Source organism: Thamnophis sirtalis, unplaced genomic scaffold (genome assembly GCF_051295495.1).
Source record: "Thamnophis sirtalis isolate CommonGarterSnake01/CBP01778 unplaced genomic scaffold, rThaSir2_p1.2 scaffold_3, whole genome shotgun sequence".
NCBI lineage: Eukaryota > Metazoa > Chordata > Lepidosauria > Squamata > Natricidae > Thamnophis > Thamnophis sirtalis.
This window is the reverse complement of record NW_028261383.1, coordinates 77,618,942-77,639,699: the sequence shown is the minus strand read 5'-3', so window position 1 is coordinate 77,639,699 and position 20,758 is coordinate 77,618,942. Positions and strand designations below refer to the sequence as shown.

The following is a 20,758-nucleotide window of genomic DNA, read 5'->3' as shown; positions in this document are numbered from 1 at the left end:
TGTTAAGAGTAATTGAGAATTGAATGAATTTGTGGACAGCATAACTGGGATTGCCCAAACATGTTTTTTTGCAGGACATTTTAATGCCTTATCACAAGGTCACAGGCTCAGTGAAGTGGGTGCTCTATGATAAATGGTTGCTGGAATAGAGCCGGCTTCTCTTGCATAAAGTTTGGCCAGCAGGTGAACTGAAAAAAAACCCACTCATTTATGCTTATGGCTTAGTTTGCTGGAAATACAGAACATTAATTTAGAAGGCAGTGATCCAGCAAAAGTAACGAGGCTAGACTTGTTAATTAGGCCAGCCATGTTTCTGCCAGTCAACAAGCACATGAGAGGGTTACAGAGAATGATGGTGTGCCTTAATTTATTAAAAGAGCAAATTTACAGGACTTTATTGAGGGGGAGAAGAACAAGATTCCTGATGGGTTTCCTGCCTAGGCAGGGGGTTGAACTAGAAGACCTCCAAGGTCCCTTCCAACTCTGCTATTGTATTGTATTCAGGAAGTTACCTAAATACGTAGTACAAAACTGAAAAGTACTTAGAAGGCAATTCCTCAAGCTTTCTCCCTGTCTTTTACTCTCAGGATCAGGTTTTGGAGTAAAAACAGTACACTTGCTATTTGTTCCTGATGTGGCTAGGATTATGACAGCTTGGGATTCAGTAATAAACCAATAACTCATGGCAGATGGAAAAATTGGCATGTCAACTAATTACAGTTCAGGCTTGCCTCTTGGATGCTCTTATAGAACAGAATGGAGTTCTTTATTGGCCAAGTGTGATTGGACACACAAGGAATTTGTCTCAGGTGCATAAGCTCTCAGTGTACATACAAGCAATAAGTGATAAATCATGATAATAGTCATCGTAAAAATACATTCATCATAAATTATAAGATACAACAGTGATTGTCATAGGATACTACATAAGCATTAGTTATATTAGTTCAAAAGAATATTAGTTCAACAGAAATCTGGATCTGAATTGAAATTCAATTCAGATTGATCCATCTGAATTGAATTTTAAAATCATGGCACCACAAATTTCAATTTAGTGCCTTCCATTTAGGTAGGGATGTCATAAGTTTGTTCTTCTCAAGACGAGGTCGATTCATTTCTTGCTGAAATGTCAGGGTTTAAGGTTGTTTGACTGTTTTTATTCCATATTTGCTATTTTTATAATAAATGATATTTTAGATTTTTTTGGTTTTTGAGCACATGAAAGATTGTTCCTACAGTGCCAAGAACCCACTGCCAGCTTCCCTTCACATGTATACATACTATACATACTGTACATAGGATATGTCCCTTTAAGGCTTAAGAGGCAGAAAAATGTTAAAGGATGGAACAATAAACAAACAAATATTAGTGTCAGTGCATGTATAGGATGAGCATTATACAAACCATGCTCCTATTTTTTTTCCTGATATTCAACAGGCATGAGGCTACAGAACCATTCTTAGAAAGTGGGATCTTCATCACTGAAGACACCCTTCCTCAGCTGTTCTGGCCACTGGGACCCATTTAGCTTAAGGTCAGGTCAAGTACTTGTTAGTCAGCAAGGGCAAAGGGCATCAAGTCATTCATTTCCTTGTGCTGTTCTACAAGCAACACCTGCTTTCTCCATCTCTCTGTCACTTCCCATCCTTGCTACCGAGAGCATTTCTTGAAGCTGTGACGGTACCATTCCTTCCTATCTTCAGAAGAAAGCTAGTGTAAGAGTGACCAATGGTTCTCAGGCTAGTGACATTAGTGTCAACACATTCCAGCTGTGACCTTGAAAAGAATAGCCAAAGGTCTATTAAATTAGAAAGAAGAGGTGGAGGGGGAAAGTCTAGAATTTAAACTATGGAGCAAATATACATGCATACATACAGTACATACTCTGTGACTGTGAGATAACATAGCAGGCAGATTATTCTGTTGTAGTGGCTTAATTTTTGTCTGCAATGAAGTATCAGAACTTGGTAAATCATGCCTAAAGGCTTACTGACAATTAAGCCCATTCTAGAATAAGGAATGGAGAGTTGGAAAGCCTACAGTTCTGCCCAGTGGTGAGTTCCGGATCCCGTTCCAACCGGTATGGTTGGAACGGGCCCGGTGTCGTCCATATGGATGCGTGCAGCACGCACATGCGTTTTACCACCTCTGTGAGGCTCCATGACGCTCCAGTTGCTCAGCAGAGTATCACAGAGACTCTATACGCCATGCACGGAAATGCTCAAGACTTAAAAGACCGGTAAGGAGCTCGGGCAGGCCCTCTGGAGCATGGTATCCGGTGCTCCGGGCAGGCTCCGGTATGCTCATACCAGGGCGTACCGCCTGCAACCCACCACTGGTTCTGCCAACCCTTATCAAATAGATAAAGAGGGATGGGAAGCAAGACACCTCCCTCCTCCTCCCAAAAATACCCTGTCTCAAACAACTATAGGGCACTTGGAAGAGAGGAAAGTTTTATTCTTCCTTGAGCTGATTTTTTTTTAAAGAAAAGGAAGGCTTTTCAGTTTGAATGGCTGAGTCCTCTTCCTCTCCCATAAAGCTCCATGTGTTTGCTAGAGAGCAGAACGTCATTCACAGAGATATTTAAGTAGATTTAGATTGTTCCTTACTTCCTTCAAGCCACAGCAGAGATGAAAGAACACCTCTCCTGTTCCAGAAGCTTTACACTTGCCAGTGGATTAGGAGAGCAGGGAAGAACAGGTAAAAAGGACCCTCTATTTTTAGATTAGGGACAAGGATGTTACAGGTAGAAAGAAGCTGTTGAACAAGTGGCTGTGATCCTTAGATATTCCTTTTCATGTATCCATCCAGTTGGAGGCAGCAGCTTGGGAAGACACTTCTAAAATGAGCTCAGCTTTGCTGAAGCCTCCAACTCCATTCTTGATCCATAACCCACCATGTGTTCCTGCCTGTAAACTAACCTTAATCCAACCCAGATCCAGGAAAGGACCCGGCGTCTTTCATGAGCCATCATCCTCTCAGTCAAAGCTTTCCTTTTCCTCATCCTTGTCATACCTGCTGGCTTTGCTGCATCCCTCCCCCGCCCTCCCTGTAATTTCCACCAAAAAGCACCACCCCTGTGCAAGCCAAACGGTTTGTCAAAGCTGACACAGAAGAAATGGCAGGAGGAGGATGCAATTTATTTCTTGCAGGTGTGTTTTGTCATTTGCAATCGATCAAAGGCAAAGAACAGTCAGGAGTGTGGGAAAAGGAAAGGTGACAGAAATGGTGAATTGGGCTGCAGGAGGTGCACGAGGCAGAAGCCAAGGCCTCTGACGGGCATCTCTCTCTCCCCCCCCCCCATCCCGTGTTATACAAGGAAACAAATCAGGCAAATAAAGAGCATGGTTGTTTTTGTAGGGCCGATGTGGCATTTTGGTTTGAGATGCTTTCAGCCACTCGTTTCCTAGAGAAGCTATCCTTTTAACTCCTGGAGACTGCTAAGTGCAAGAGCAGGCAATAAATGCACCCCATCAAATCCAGGATAACAGCTTTGATCATTAACTTCTTTTGCTGCTAGTCTAGAAATACTTATCTTGTTCCTGAGTGGTTAGTTCTTTCATCTTCACTTTCCTGTCCCCTGGACTATCATGCCTGCCACTGGTATAAGCTGAATTTATATGAGCGAAACAGATTGACTCCAGTATGAATTGTGAACCATCATCTTCTCCAAAATTGTACTATAGCAATAGCAATAGCAGTTAGACTTATATACCGCTTCATAGGGCTTTCAGCCCTCTCTAAGTGGTTTACAGAGTCAGCATATTGCCCCCAACAACAATCCGGGTCCTCATTTTACCCACCTCGGAAGGATGGAAGGCTGAGTCAACCCTGAGCCGGAGAGATTTGAACAACCGAACTGCAGAACTGCAGTCAGCTGAAGTAGCCTGCAGTGCTGCATTTAACCACTGCGCCACCTCGGCTCCACTACAGGTAGTCCTTGACTTACAACAGTTCACTCAGTGCCCTTTCAAAGTTACAACAGCACTGAAAAAAGTGTATGATCATTTTTCACACTTATGACTGTTGCAGCATCCCCATGGCCACGTGACTTACATTTGGAAGCTTGGCAACTGATTTACATTGCTGTGTTCCGGAGTTATGCGATCAACTTTTGCAACCTTCTGACAAGCAAAATCAATGGGGAAACCAGATTCACTCAACAAGCCTGTTACTAATTTAACAACTGCAGTGATTCCCTTAACAAATGTGACAAGAAAAGTCATTAAATGGGACAATCTTACTTAACAAATGTTTCACTTAGCAACATAAATGTTGGGCTCAATTGTGATCATAACTCATAAACTAACTGTATTGTACTATTAACTAATAGGACTGAAAATTAATTGACAAAAACAATAATCTACACTGGTAATGTATTCTCAAGTATTTACAGCATGCGTTGGGGTGCAGTTGTTATTCCAATGTAAATGATTATATATTATTGTATATTATTACTATTGCAGTATTTGACACTTTTTCAGTCAAATGTTCTAGATGAGGGTGGACTGGATTGTAAGAAAAATGTGCTGCAAAATTCAGAGAAGTGCAAAATCTAACCTGGACTGGACTACTGCAATGCGCTCTACATGGGGCAGCCCTTGAAGAGCATTCGGAGACTTCAACTTGTCCAGAATGCAGCCGCGCGAGCGATTGTGGGTGTACCTCGATACACCCACATTACACCTATCCTCCGCGAGCTGCACTGGCTTCCAATCGGTCTCCGGATACGCTTCAAGGTGCTAGTTATTACTTATAAAGCCCTTCATGGTATTGGACCTGGGTACTTGAGAGACCGCCTACTGCCAATTACCTCCCAAAGACCCATTAGATCGCACAGGGTTGGCCTCCTCCGGGTTCCATCCACCAGCCAATGCCATCTGGCTACGACCCAGGGGAGGGCCTTCTCTGTTGCAGCTCCGGCCCTTTGGAACGAACTCCCCGCGGAGATTCGGACCCTCACTTCTCTCCTGGCTTTCCGAAAAGCTGTTAAGACCTGGCTGTGTCGGCAGGCCTGGGGTTGATGAGCTCCCTTCCCCTCTCAACAGGTGTGGTTGTTGGTCTTTTTAAACGTCTATTTTGTATTTGCATGTTCCCCTTCCCGTTGGAGTTGTTTGCCGCCCTGAGTCCCTTTTAGGGAATAGGGCGGCATATAAATAAAATAAAACTTCAAACTTCAAACTTCAAACTAACCAAAAAACTTGTCTGGAAATTTTCAATCTATTCAAATTCAGATAAATGAAATTTTCCAACATCCTTAGAGAGCAAAGATTTCTTGCAAGCTTTCTTTTTCACTATCTTTAGGCATGTATGAATTGCCACAATACACCCGATATTTCCTTATGGTTAGTTTATAAACCCGTAGACTGTGGGCATACCTATTTGTCCTATGTCAGAATAGAGGGATGCAGCTGTGAATTCTAAATATCTACACAGTTATAACACGTTGGTTACCAATAGGTTGTAGTACAATTTAGTATCATTCAATCTGCTCTTTCCTAAATTGAGCATGCATTTTTATGTAAGAAAGAATATGTGTATGTTTTTATAGTTATACGTATATGCATGTATCTATATCTATAATGTAATTAAGAGAATCTATACGTAATAGAGAAACCCATCAATTATTGCCATGGATGACACTACAACGAAGAACAATTAGATTCTGCATCTTACTTCCTTTGTGTTCATAGCACAAATCGCCAAATTCTCTTGGTCTGCATTCCATTTTTTAAAAAATCTGGACTGAGGCATTACTCAGCATTGCATTACCAAAGATATAAAAGCAAATATAGCCAACTTATTGGTTCATAACAAATCTATTTTTAAAGACGCTAGGGGCTACTATGAATATTAGCATTTATTATCTTTTTAGTTAGACTTCCCAATCTAGTCAATGCCAAACTAGTGGATGCCATGTTGGTGGAAAGCTACGTCTGTCATTGCTCTTAATTTCCCACCGCAGGCTGGCTACTCACAGAAGCAACATTAACGTAGTCATCATCTGAGAGGGTGTCCAACATATCATAAACTGAGGTCTTCATCAACTTCAGTGTCAGGCCACTGACGCTGCCACTCCTGTAACAGAAGATAAGGTAGAGCTCAATAAACATGTCTCCCATTAAGAGTCTTTCCTTATTTCCAAAAGCATGACATAGCAACATATTTCCTGTACTGTGACCACATGAGGTAGCCTTCATCTTGCTGCTAACCCATATCTGAGACAGCTTAGGATTGCTCTTAGCTGTTCTAAGTTCAAAATGTTTTCCCTCATCAACAGGCAGCAAACTGTAGGAGCTTAACCATGAGTACCTTCTGATGTACTTTAATGGCCATTCTGTCAATCACACTTATGTCAAGCTACTATGTGTTGGGGTGAGCCCCCAGTACTATGGTCCAGTTCAGATTGGTGTGGGCATATTCCTCCCCTCAGGTTCAGACTGTTTCACCAGTGTTCTTGCTTGACAAAAACATTCTTCTGTCTATACCCAGTAGTTTTTAGCAACAGCATTTGATAATTATCCATTATACTCGAATCCATCCCAGATTCAAAGCTTTTTTTTAAAAACAACAACAACAACCGCAGGACGTAGTTTAAAAACTAGTTTATTAGGGAAGAAGGAGCTGACGTTGTAACAACACGACGTACGATCTTGGAGCTCCAAGATCGCAGTCGATACTTTTGCTGCTGGACGGTCCTTTTGGACCTAAACCGTCCCAAAGAGACGGTGACAGGGAAGAGTTGCTCCATTTAAGAATTTTGTTTTCTTTAAGCCTGGAATATAAAGAAGATATAAAAGGAATACAAAGAAGACTGTAATAACAGAGGGAAAGGAAGTAACACTGCCACTTGGAGGCTGGAGGCTTGGAAGGTTTGGAAATATTGTCTTTTCTTTTTTCTCTTTGATCATTTGAGTTTGCATTTCAAGGTTACTCAGCTTGTTTACAGAGAGTGATAGTGAGAAGAGCATGGGTTGTTTATACAGATTCTCTTTGAGAGCTTTATTGGCAGCTGGAGTGGAGTGAAAACAAAGACCTGTCTTGAAAGATTATAAATGAACTTGCTTTAAATTTAATAAAAAGTTTTGAATGCCAGAATGGCAGTGTTTACAAGTGAAAAAGAAACCTTAACATTGCAAAAGATTATGTTTGAAATTCAAAAATTATTAGAAGTAACAGAGAAAATAGAGAAGAGATTGGAGAACATAGATTGTAGAACAGTAAAATTTGATGGAAAAATTGAGGATGTTCATAAAATGAAAAAAAGTGGAGGTCAGAGTTTTAAAAAACTGAAGGAAAAAATAAACAGAGAGACAAGAAAATTGTTGATACTGACAGTGAATGGAGTGTGGTTGGAAATGGAAAGAGTGGAATATGGAAAGGGGAGAGAGATGGACTGGAGCTCTACCCCAGATTTCAAAGTACAGAAGAAGAAAAGAGGGAAGAATTGATGGAACGAAGGAGAGAAATTTTGTCAGAAGCGCTAGTGATAACCAAAGATAAGCTGATCGAAGAAGGAGATGGAGAGTTTCGCGCTCATACAAGATATGCAATAAGCAATAAGTTGCGAAGAGAAGTCCATACAAAACTTACTAAGGAAATAACCAGAATACTAATGCCACAAATGGCAAGAGACATAAGACTGCACTATTACTGGAAAGACACAGGTTGATGTAATGAAAGCTTATAATAAAAAATTAAGTCAAATTTAGTTAAATTTAGAGCATTATGTATAAAATGAAGTGATAATGGATACAGTTAAATAATTCATTGATAATGATAATAATGCATATATATGTATTGGTTTGATAAGAGGAAATTTGATATAAACTGCAAATGGTGACTATAAAAGGATTTTAGAAACTCTGTTATTAAATATAACCAATTTTTATTTAGAACATGTTATAAAGATGTAATGTTACTGGATGATATTGGGAAGAGTTAATGTAATGCCATTATGTGGTTTTGCTTTAAATCTGGAATATTTTATATAAAAGGACGTAAAAAGAATTATAGTCAAATGAAGGTTGAGGTATGATGATACTAATATATATACATATATTTGATTTAAAATATATGATTTGATATGAATTGTAGGTGATGACTGTGGAAGGGATGCATGGAAGTTTTTGTAACCAATCGATACACTTTATGTAATTTGTAATCGAAGATGGTTTTGTGGGTTTTTGTGTGTGTGTTTTGTCTGTTTGTGTTTACTCAAAAATAAAAAAAATATTTATAAAAAATAAAAAAACCCTAGTTGATTAGTCAGCACATGCCACTAAATGTACTTGGGACCTGAGTAAATAAGTGTAGGATCAAACGTTAAGATTCTTCCATCTTTGTCCTAGGCACTTCTGTCATAGCTGTGAGAATTAATCCTTTGTTGGAAGAGGTGGAAGGTAAAAGGAGAGATCCCTGGGATCAGCAAATCAATATGGATAGACTTGCGGCTTTCAGTTTTCCAGCCTTATTGCCATTTACTTAGGAATAAGTTATGCCAAATTAAATAGAATTGATTTTCCAGCAAAATGGTTTTTAGCATATGTGCTGATTGCATCTAACCTTCCACTCATATATATCTGTGCCTTCAAAATCTTGAAGCAATATATCCCAGCTCGGCTGCAAAAGACTGCAGACCACTGCTCACTAAATTCCCAAAAAGAATTTAGAGCTGACCTTGAAAGAGCCATTAAGGAGGGACTTAGACAAGGGATTATGCAGTCCAAAGACTGAAGCAAGAACAAAGGAGAAATTTAAAGTAACCCTTGTTTTTTTTTTTTTTTAGTATAAGATGGGAGAGACAAAAACTTGGTCAGGCCCAGATTCTTCCCCCCACTCCCGCAATGCTCTTTGAACACACCAGGGCACTACAAATAAGGTGCAGATTGGTAAGGGAAATAGCAAATTTTAGGCTGTTCCAGCCTTGATGAAAGAATGGCCCACTCCTGTCTGCTCACTGCTATCTGTGTAGAGCTTTGGGAGAGGTATATATTGGCTGTGAGGGAGGAAAGAGTCACCCTCTTGGTCAGCTGGATCAGCCAAATCCAGCGAGTAACTAATGTGAGGACAGCTGCTATAGTCACATTGCCCTCATATCTGAAGCACCAGGTATATGTTGCAATTCCTTTCCATGATGATCTTATGCTGTGGAGACAGTTCCTCCTGCCCACTGGGCCTCCAAACTCATTTCAAGAACTTTAGCATTATAAAAAGGTAAAGGTAAAGGTTCCGCTCGCACATGTGCTAGTCATTCCTGACTCTAGGGGGTGGTGCTCATCTCCATTTCAAAGCTAAAGAGCCAGCACTGTCCAAAGACGTCTCTGTGGTCATGTGGCCGGCATGACTAAACGGCGAAGGTACATGGAACACTTTTACCTTCCCACCAAAGGTGTTTCCTATTTTTTCTACTTGCATTTTTACATGCCTTCGAACTGCTAGGTTGGCAGAAGCTGGGACAAGTAACGGGAGCTCACTCCGTTACACAGCGCTAGGGATTCAAACCTTTCTGATTGACAAGCTCAGCGTCTTAGCCACTGAGCCACCGTGTCCCTTTTAGCATTATACAAACAATAAGATATAGTCTGGAAACATGACACGTAGAAAATTGTAGGGAAAAAATACTCACACATCCACAATGATCACCATGTCTTTTGGAGATGAGGCCCCTTGAATGTACCTGCATTAAGCAAAGAGAGAGCTAAAATGAGAACTTGCATTCAACATACTGTGATCTTAGAAAAAGCCTGGAGCTATCACTACAGGGCCTGTCTTACTGTTTAGCTGGTAGAGCTTTTAAGGGGGAAGTCTTAGGGTGAGAGCACTCAACCATTTCATTATTAAGAGAATAAGGTTACTTTAATGTTCTTTTCAAGATTCCACAGCATCTTGAGCTGAGCTGGTTCTTCTAAAAAGATGGACAAAGAATAGCATGGATGTTGGAATAATAATTAGGTGTCAGTTCATACAAGCCACATCTATATTTATGGCCAGTAGTGGAAGGCTGAAATGTGACTAGACAGTCTTTTAGTTGGGAAATCAGAACAGCTTAAAAGAACAAATGAAAAAAGAAGCTTGTATCCATTTGCTACTTTGATCTACTACCATTTATATGTCTTCTGGGCACGCTTCCAGCTATTTTTGTGCGATCAAAAACTTATAAAACAGCTTTTTTTTTAAAAGGAATACAGGGTAATTTTACATCACTTTTGATTCATTTTTTACTTTATAGTTTTGGGAGTAAAAAGGAAAATCTCTCCTAATGTGAGCTCCTTCTACATCATTATCTAACCAGATGCTCACCAATCACCTTTTTAAATTCATTTTGAGATCTTTAGAATCAGTCACTTCCTCTGCTATCTTGTCTTGTGCCCTCCCACTCAATCATGTCATCTAAAACATCTCTTTCCCTCTGGATCATATTATTTCAGAATGTTGCATTATCTCTCTCCCCCTCCCAATTACTTCTGGTTCTTCCATTATTACAATTCAATGATGCATAGAATGCAACTAATAGTAACATACGAAATCCTACTTTCAACCAAAGTATGCAATATTTTGTCAGAACAATAAACCCTGTATTGCAGTGGTACACCATGAGCATTTCTCTTTTGATGCCCCTGCAAAGGAGCAGGGTTTTTACCGCAATACCATTTGTATCACTCTGTCCCTTTTCTATCCTGCAGAAGCTGCTACCCACAACATCCTATAGCACTAAATGAAACTTTCTGATGCATATTTTAGCCCATTCATTCATAACCAAGGACTAAAAAGTAAAATAAATCTATTTTTTATTTGCATTCATTTATTTCCAATCTACTCTTTTATTTCCATTGCTCCATAGCAATTTGTTACACCCTCCTCCTATCTCTCTTAGCTTCACAGCCTTACAATGTAACAGTTTTTCTTTCACTTAATTCATTTGCTAATTCATGCTCTTTACAGTGAATTATGTTTAAATATCTAGGCAAGCTAAGCTAATACAGAGGGTAACTTGAGTTTGGAGACCTTGGTAGGTTAAAGGTTTTGGTTCAAGCACTGGCATTGGTTTTATTCCTTCACCCTCCATTAGCATACATCATATGTGAGCAAATTATTCAAACAAGGAACAATGACATGCCATATCTTCATGATTGTGATAAAGGGACACATGATCCTATTCTTTTTCATGATGTAAGAGCAGCCGAGAGAATCGACTTTCAAAGAGAACAAAGGAAGATTAAAAGAGAACGAACTTTTCTTCATCATCATAATAGAGACCTTGAAGAAAGCAATGCTAACTTGAAATGGTTCCAGAGATACAAATTTACCAAATTGCCTAAAACATGGATTGTTGCACTACATGTTTATACCTTCATACATGAAGGTATAATTCTCTCTCTGTCTCTCTCTCTCTCACACACCCACACATACACATGTACACATAGACATATTCAGGAATGCAAAAATGCAACAATCGGATTCATTGCCTAGATCAGAGCTGGGGAATGAAGGCCCCTTTATGACTTGTGGACTTCAACTCCCAGAATTCTGCATTCTGAGCCAGCATTCTGGAAGTTGAAGTCCACATGTCATAAAAGGGCCATTGTTCCCAACCCCTGATCTAGATCAAACAAGCTCTGGAGAGTAAACCAGTCAGCAATGCTAGATTGCCTCAAGGATGGGCAATGCACTACAGAGTCATGGTATTCTGCTGCTGTACCTCCTATTAGAGCTTAAATACTGAATTCTATCATGATTTTGAGTAGTAAAGATTCCACCGACACCAGTGGTGGGTTGCTCATCCGGCGGCGTCCTCGTGCATGTGCACAGTTCACGCATGCGTCTTAGTGCCTGCGCGATGCTCCAGCTGCTTGCGGAGAATCGCGCAGGCGCTGTATGCGCCATGCGCCTGCGTGGAAGCGCAGAAGCCTTCAAAGACCGGTAAGGAGCGCGGGCAGGCGGGTGGGCTTTTCGCCGTTCCCGGAAGTTACTTACTTCCGGGTTCACCGACCAACAGGTTTGCGGGGACCGCCGTGAACCGGTTGAAACCCACCCCTGACCGACACACATGTATTAAGTTACAATTCTACCTTAAGATTCCTTCTTCCCATATCATTGATTTCAAGGGCCAAAAATGAATAGACAATTATTGACTCTTTGTAAACAATGATTATTTTTAATAATTCCCCTTGTTTTAAAATAATGCATCTTAAACCTAGTTAAATATTATATTTTTCTCTGTAAATTTCAATAAATAAGCTTGGTCTGTCTCTCTCTCTCTCCATAAACTGATTTACAGAGTTAAAATTGTGATAAAATGTAGGGAGGGCAGTAGTGATGGATAGACCCCTGTTTGATGGAAAGACCCCCATGATATAGTGGGCCAAGGTATTATACTGGTAGTCTCACAATCAAAATTGAGCCCAGAATGTATGTTGCTAAGTGAGACATTTGTTAGTTCTGCCCCATTGTACAACTTTTCTTGCCATAGTTGTTAAGTGAATCACTGCAGTTCTTAAATTAGTAACATGTTAAGTGAATCTGGTTTCTTGAATCCCTTTGCTTGTCAGAAGGTTGCAAAAGAGGATCACATGATCATGGGGCACGGCAACCATCGCGTAAACGTGAATCAGTTGTCAAGCATCTGAATGTAAATCATGTGACGTCGGGGATGCTGAGATGGTCATAAGTCACTTTTTATGGTGCCATTGTAATGGTCACTTGAAATGGTCACTAAATGAACTGTTGGACTACATTAACATGCAGTCTAATTTTTTTAAACACAGAGCACTGGCTCTTCACGTTATCAGGAGAAGTGGCGGTTTGGGTGATGGCAAGAACTTCTTCAGCACTGATGTACTGAAACACATCTACATCTGAAAGTAGTATGCTTTCTCTACAAAGGTCGATTGAAAAGGGTGAGCTCCAGCATCCTGTATCTCATAAGCCTACTTCACTCATGATACTAAGTCATAATGTTGTGGGTTCTTCTGGGCTTAGCATGACACTTGATAGCATCCATTGCAGCTTAAAGTAAAGTCTGAACCGTACTGGCATGGCTTGTTCAGCGAAACATGTAGCAGTGCTATGTGTAAATACTGTTATAATAGGCTCTAAGAAAGTAACAAACAGGGAATCAAGATGAAATATTTTCCTGTTGTGGCTCCCCATCAATTGTTAATCAAAGTGACACTATTAATAATCAGAAAAACCGCTTACAGCCATCATGATAAGAAGCCTTTGACGTTGGACTCGTATAGAAGTCATGATGGTGTCAAAAATTTTGCATCAGGATATAATTCACATTATATCACTTGGCCCCATTTGCCCAACTCTGCGAGGACTCTGATTCTCCCAGGAAATTGCTTAGCCCCCTTTAAAACTGTCTAAGCAAGAGTTATTACCTTAGTATGCCGACTAGATTTCATATTTGTACAACATGATTAACAACCATAGTTTACTCTATAAACCCACTTTTCTTGGTGTGTGTGATATACCGAAGAATGAATCCATTATGGATTTGTGCAATGCTCTAGGCTAAAATGTAAGTGGCTAATTTGTGGTCACAGGTTATTGAAACATGGTCATGATATGAATAGGCACAATGCTTCCCCTTTGGAGTTAGACTTTTCTTCTTCTTCAAAGAATATTTTGTTGTTGTTAGTTGCAGAGTCATGTATGACCCATTGAGACCCAATGGACAACGTTCCTCCAGGCTTTCCTGTCCTCTACCATCCCCCGGAGTCCATTTAAGCTCACACCTACTGCTTCGGTGACTCCATCCAGCCATCTCATTCTCTGTCATCCCCTTCTTCTTTTGCCCACAATCGTTCCCAGCATTAGGCTCTTCTCCAGTGAGTCCTGGAGGTGGCCACAGTATTTGAGTTTCATCTTCAGGATCTGGCCTTCTAAAGAGCAGTCAGGGTTGATCTCCTCTAGTACTGACCAGTTTGATCGCCTTGCAGTCCAAGGGATTCTCCAGCACCATAGTTCAAAGGGCTCAATTATTTGGCATTCAGCCTTTCTTATGGTCCAACCTTCACAGACACACATTGCAACTGGGAAAACCATAGCATTGACTATACACACTTTTGTTGGCAGGGTGATGTTTCTGCTTTTTAGTATGCTATCTAGATTTGCCATAGCTTTTCCTCCCCAGGAGCAAGCATCTTTTAATTTCTTGGCTGCAGTCCCCATCTGTGGTGATCTTGGAGCTCAGGAAAATAAAATCTGTCACTACTTCCATTTCTTCCCCATCTATTAGCTAGGAATTGAGAGGGCCGCATGCCATGATCTTAGTTTTCTTAATGTTGAGTTTCAATCCAACTTTTGCACTCTCCTTCTTCACCCGCATCAAGAGGCTCTTCAGTTCCTCTTCACTTTCTGCTATTAACAGAATATTTGCAAATGCAATATTGCCCTGTTTCTCATTCACTATTTTTTTTTGAAACTGTTCCCGATACTTTTGATGGTTCAGGATCATGTAACTTCCGCAAACTGGATCTTTTTGCTCCTCTACTGTGATACCAGATCATTTATGAACAAGTTAGAAAGCTGCACAGCTAGGACAGACCTATAGGGAAATTAACTATTTACATCCTTCAGGGCAAAACCTGTCCATTGGTTCCTGCAGAGCATCTTTTTCTCACAGATTCCTAGGAATACCAGTCCTCTTATTGTAAGACGGTTCGAAATAAGAAAGTAAAAAGGGTGGTTGGGATTGGGAAAATTAATAGGTCCCCTGCTAAACAAAATCCATAAACATAACGATCAATTAGGGTGAGTATCCACAGACTATTAATGATGTAGCCTGACTTCTCTCCAAAGAACATTACTCCACTGAGCCTCATTGAAAGGGCTGCTCCAATTTGCATGTGCGTGCACACAGAGAGACATACATTGCACTCTGCCTGCCTTCCAGTAGTTTTCTTTCTGTTCAGTTCGGCATCGTCTTCCCCAGTTAAACCCCTCCTCTGGGCAATAAGCAGAGGGTGTGTGTGAATGCAGCTGAGTGGAGTGACAATCAGGAACATTGGCTCTAGGGGACACATTTTTCCTTTTGATGTTTGCAAGAAACTGACAACCCAAGAATGGATTTTGTAGCTCTTTCACACACTCTGGTTCATTCAGCTCATTCCTCTTTTTACAGCTTCCTCATTTTTATGTGACAGGAGACACCCTCTGGAAAGTTGCTCATGAACCGATAAGCAGAGTGCTTGCCTGCCAAGCTGAGTTATTCCTCACTAGAGTGCAAAAATGTGCAAAAACTATTAAAAAATCAGTTGCTGCTGCAGAAACCAGACACCTAGAAACTATTGTCTGTCTGTCTGTCTGTCTGTCTGTCTGTCTGTCTGTCTGTCTGTCTCTATCTATCTATCTATCTATCTATCTATCTATCTATCTATCTATCTATCTATCTATCTATCTATCTATCTATCTATCTATCTCTATCATCTATCTATCATCTACCTACCTACCTACCTACCTATCTATCTACCTACCTACCCACTCACCCATATCATACTCTCTCTATCTATGCATTCCCTCATCTCTCTCTATCCATCCATCCATCTACTGTATCCACCCACTCGCCCACCCACCCATCATCTCCAAATGTGCAATATACCCCACAAGCTACTTTCTTTTCCCAGACCTTTTCCCCCAGTTCCTGATATAATGTATTACAACTTCTATCGTCATATATATATATATATATATATATATATATATATATATATATATATATATATATATATATATATATATATATATATATATATATATATATATATATATATATATATATATATATATATATATATATATATATGTAGGTCTCTAGTTGTTCGGGTTTTCTCCCGCGTAGAATTGGAGATGTCTTGGCGACGTTTCGACGAAGTCACATTCGTCATCTTCAGGCTGCTGCTGACTACTTCAGGTTTGGTGTTTCCACTACTCCTGGAAACACCAAACCTGAAGTAGTCAGCAGCAGCCTGAAGATGACAAATGTGACTTCGTCGAAACGTCGCCAAGACATCTCCAATTCTACGCGGGAGAAAACCCGAACAACTAGAGACCTACATACTAACACCCGCGAAAACCTCAGAAAACATATATATATGTCATAGAAGTTGGATTTCCTTGATTGCATACTTAGCAATAGCAATAGCAATAGCAGTAGACTTATATACCGCTTCATAGGCCTATCAGGCCTCTCTAAGCGGTTTACAGAGAGTCAGCATATTGCCCCCAACAATCTGGGTCCTCATTTTACCCACCTCGGAAGGATGGAAGGCTGAGTCAACCCTGAGCCGGTGAGATTTGAACCGCTGACCTGCTGATCTAGCAGTAGCCTGCAGTGCTGCTTTTTAACCACTGCGCCACCTTGGCTCTAGAAACGTCAGTGAAATATTTTCAAAACTCCCATAGGCCAGAAGTACTCAACTATAATCCCTCAGCATGTAAGAACTATACTTTTTGCTCCTAAGACATTACTTCGGACTACTCTGTATGAAGTATATATCAGAAATATATCATCACAGAAGAGCTATATTCTTCTATATTCTTCAAACAAATATGTGGAATCATAAAAGCTGACCCAAATCTGCCTGATACCTTCATCTCATTGTTTTGTCAATCATTGCTAATTGAGCCAGAGGGTGTCAATGGATGATCACCTTTTAACAATTGAGAAAATTAAATCTATATTGACAGCACAGAAACCCATGAAAGGAACAGTATAGGTCATGACAGCATCAACAACTTCAGGGGGGCGTCTGTGTCTATCTGCTTTTATGTCTTGGACACAAGAAAGGGAAATAATTTAGGGGAAAAGAAGGGCTGCACCCTCACAAAGCTACCTGCATATTATCTACTGTTTGGGAGCTATGCTTAGTTTACGTTTTGATAGATGACTAAGAGCATGCAAAAAGAAAATTGTGGCGCAGAAAGTGCCACTTAGCTCTGCTAAAAATTCATTGTGATGTTAAACTGTAAATAAAGCTAATGTTCCCTCTTATGTCTACATAAAGTCTGATCCTTTCCTCAAAGAAGCTAGAGGGAGATTTGATGGCACAAGCTGGCTCAAACAGGATCAGTCCCAGCATGAATTAATTAGTGCTTAATTACTATCAATTATTCAGCATTACTGGGAATTGCTTGTAAATGGACAGCCTTTGATTGCTAATCCCAATTACTAATGTTATCTAATTGGAAGTGATTATATTTTCTTTGGGGGTGATGCTGAGCTTTATGCCTCATGTGCAGCAAAGAAACACCCTGTTTCCTTCTCATGCGTTGGGGTATGTTGCGCAAAGGGAAGGAGATGACTCTACTGCAATTTCTCTGCCTTGTCTTCTAGGATCAGAATGTAATCTTGCAGGCTTCTTGGAAGTTCAAGCCCACTTGAAAGGCACTTCACTGTAGTATAAACCATCCGGAATCTTTAGAACTCGAGTATATCAACACTTCTATAAAATAACAAATAGCAGCTAAAGTTGAGAGTTGAGCTCTCTGACGTTTTTGAGCATTTCCTAAATTGAAGCGTAGCTCCAGTAATTGTTACTTGGAAGGTCTGCCAGGTGGAGAACAGTAACTACCCTCATCTCCGTTATCACACAAAGCACAACCTGAACCACCCATGCAAAGCCCATTGACTGTCTTCGCATATTACAGGCGTGTTTTACATTTGTTGTAGCTACACTTCGCTGGGACTAAAGTTAGCACTGAAGAAGTGTATGACATCCTCTTGTGGAGCAAATTTCAGATTTATTTCCCTTCAGTTTGCTTATCACACAGTTCTATAGATCGGTTAGAGTTAGGGTTAGAAATGAACTTCAATGGCTCACCACTAAGGCTAGTTCAGGACTTCCAGGTCCTAGTCCAGTGATGGCTAAACTTTTCGGCACCAAGTGCCAAAACGAGTGTGCACCCCGGAGTGCCAGAACCTGGAAGAGAGCAGCTGCCCGCCACGCGCATGCACACCAGACCAGCTATTCTCTGCCCATGTGTGTGATGGAACTTGGAAGAGCAGCTGGCAACAGCACGCATGCCCACAGAAAGGGCTCTGAGTGCCACCTCTGGCAAGTGTACCATAGGTTCGCCATCACGGTCCTAGTCCAACATTTTAATTATTGCCCCACACTAGTATCTCATGTAACAAATAGTAGCAAGGAGAGTTGTTTTTATCTCTTTGTTCCCATCTAGTGATGAGACTAAACCAGTGGTGGGATATGATCGGTATACCCCGGTACGGGTGTACCGGTGCCTACTGGGAGCACCAGGTACCGTTCCGGTACAGTACTCCGGAGAGCCCACCCTCCTGCCCACCTTCCTTGCCTGTATTTGAGCTGATTGGGGCTTCTGCGCATAAACATGGCGCATTTGGCGCCTGCACAATGCTCCATCGAGCAGCTAGAGAATCACGGGCAGTAAGTACGCATGTGTGCGCTGTGCGCTTTCTGTACGTGTGCATGTGGTGGATGCTCGGCTACATTACACCATACTGATTGCACCGGGATCCGGAACCCACCACTGGACTAGACAGTCACTTATCTGAAATGATATAGGTTCTCCTGCTTGAGCAGGAGGCTGAACTAGAAGACCCCCAAGGTCCCTTCGAGCTCATTCCATTACATTCCAGTAGTCATCCAGATGTTTATACCTTAGATATGGCACCTTGATATTATAACTTACTACAAACCCAGCCATAGAGTTACTGTTTATGTTATTTCTTTCCTCTTTTAAAGGATAGAAACAGCATATATTGGCCTCTACCATACTCATGGGTGGGCAACACAACGGTTTTCAGTATAATTTAATGCAGGCTTCACACTAGTTTTATAAACCTTCTTAGTTTAAACACTGGGAAACACGATCTGTTGCCAGAAATAAAGGGCAAGAACAAACACTATCCAAAGGAATTTCTCCATTGCCTCAAATGCTTCCATACATAGTTGGAGATCTGATAAGAAATCAGAATGACTTGTCAGATGAGGCTATAGTGAAGCCTTGCTAATTTGAAATGTTAATCTCCCTCTATGAGTTTTTTTTTTAAATCTGGAAATAAGCATTACATTCTAATGGGCTCGTTTTCCTTTTTGTGCTTAGCAGTCTGGGCTCTTACGAGGGAAAAGTTACTGTTTGCCTGCTGTAACTAGCTGGGCTAGGCAAGGCAGTCCAAATTTAGTAACCTTTGTAGGGCAGCATCAGTGGTTTTGAAGAAGACGACAGCATGCCATTATGGCAAGCGGAGGCATAAGTAAAAGGGACCCATTTAATTCATTTTATTCCCTGAATAAAATAAACCTGGGATGGAAAGGAAGAATGCAGCAATCAGTTACTGGCTGGCGTCTGAAAATTCAATTGGCTCCCAGTTCTTTGTGCTTAGCTGTTGCTCATAAAGAGCTTGTGTTGGCTTTCTGGCAATTTTCTGAAGGAAAAAAAAAAAGAAGGCCTATCCTGTTAGCATTCCAATTTCCCAAAAGATCTAAAATGGTTAGAACAGCCTGGAGCAATACTGAGTAGGCCGTAAATTGAAGTCAAAAGGGTTTAGTGGTAGAAAAGCTGGTTGTCTGAAAGCCCCCTTTACTCGCTCCATATATTTTAACTGGAAGCCATTGCAATGGTCATCTGAACTCTCAGTGTGAGGAATCAACTTTTCTCTGGTGCCTGGGGAAAATAAAAAGAGATTTTAAAAAAACCAATTTCATCAGAAAGCAGCAAGCTTTATTATGTTTTCTTGTATGGGTACTATGCTTCAGGGAAAAGAAAGCTATTTCTAAATTATTTATTGCAGAGAAAGCTGTGTTAAACCAAACCAACCTCACAAAACTGATCTGACTGAATTAAGCTTGTTCACATTAGCTCAGCCCTTAAATCAGTTTAATCTATTTGAGTTGTCCCCAGTTCAGTTCAAGCAATCATCTTTCATGACAGCTCTCTTCTCATGATTTTTGTTGCACAGCTTCTCCTTCTGGTTATCTCAACCCATGGTACTGCGAGAACCTTCCTAAAGCCCTATGAACCACTGTTGTTTCAAACACCCAAGTAGTAAACCTCCTATAGAATCCATTTATGGGATGCAGTGGCTCAGTGGCTAAGATGCTGAGCTTGTTGATGAGAAAAGTTGGTGGTTCGAATCCCTAGTGCCGTGTAACGGGGTGAGCTCCTGTTACTTGTCTCTAGCAGTTTTGCCAACCTAGAAGTTCGGAAGCATGTAAAAATGCAAGTAGAAAAATAGGGATTACCTTTGTGGGAAGGTAACAGCATTCCATGCATCTTCGGCGTTTAGTCATGCTCGCCGCATGACTATGGAAACTGCTATTGCCAATCTAAATCTAGCAATAGCAGTTAGCAATAGCAGTTAGACTTATATACCGCTTCATAGGGCTTTCAGCCCTCTCTAAGCGGTTTACAGAGTCAGCATATTGCCCCCAACAATTCGGGTCCTCATTTTACCCACCTCGGAAGGATGGAAGCCTGAGTCAACCCTGAGCCGGTGAGATTTGAACAGCCGAACTGCAGAACTGCAGTCAGCTGAAGTAACCCGCAGTGCTGCATTTAACCACTGCGCCACCTCGGCTCTTCAATCTGCCTTAACTGCCTTATAGAGGCAAGTTCCTTCCTTAAAAATATGAAAGTGATAGGAAGAAAAGACAGATCCTGATGAAAGTTAAACAAACCAGATCTGATCCTATGCCAAGAGGGAAGAATTAGATTCAAGCATATGATGGAAGAGAGATATCAGTGTACTATGCAACATACTACAGAGAAATGC

The 20,758-nt window shown here is 40.8% G+C and overlaps 1 protein-coding gene across 2 annotated transcripts in view; it reads right to left on the bottom strand.

Moving 5' to 3' along the window:
- Positions 1-20,758, bottom strand: part of CACNA2D2 (calcium voltage-gated channel auxiliary subunit alpha2delta 2) — a 621,934-nt gene that overhangs the window by 99,117 nt on the left and 502,059 nt on the right. For both annotated transcript variants that reach the window (XM_087709243.1, XM_087709244.1), the window contains exons 9-10: positions 9,629-9,679; positions 5,979-6,078 (exon numbers count right to left, since the gene is read on the bottom strand). In XM_087709243.1, coding sequence (XP_087565369.1) covers positions 5,979-6,078; positions 9,629-9,679 — 151 coding nt within the window. The remainder of the gene's footprint in view (positions 1-5,978; positions 6,079-9,628; positions 9,680-20,758) is intronic.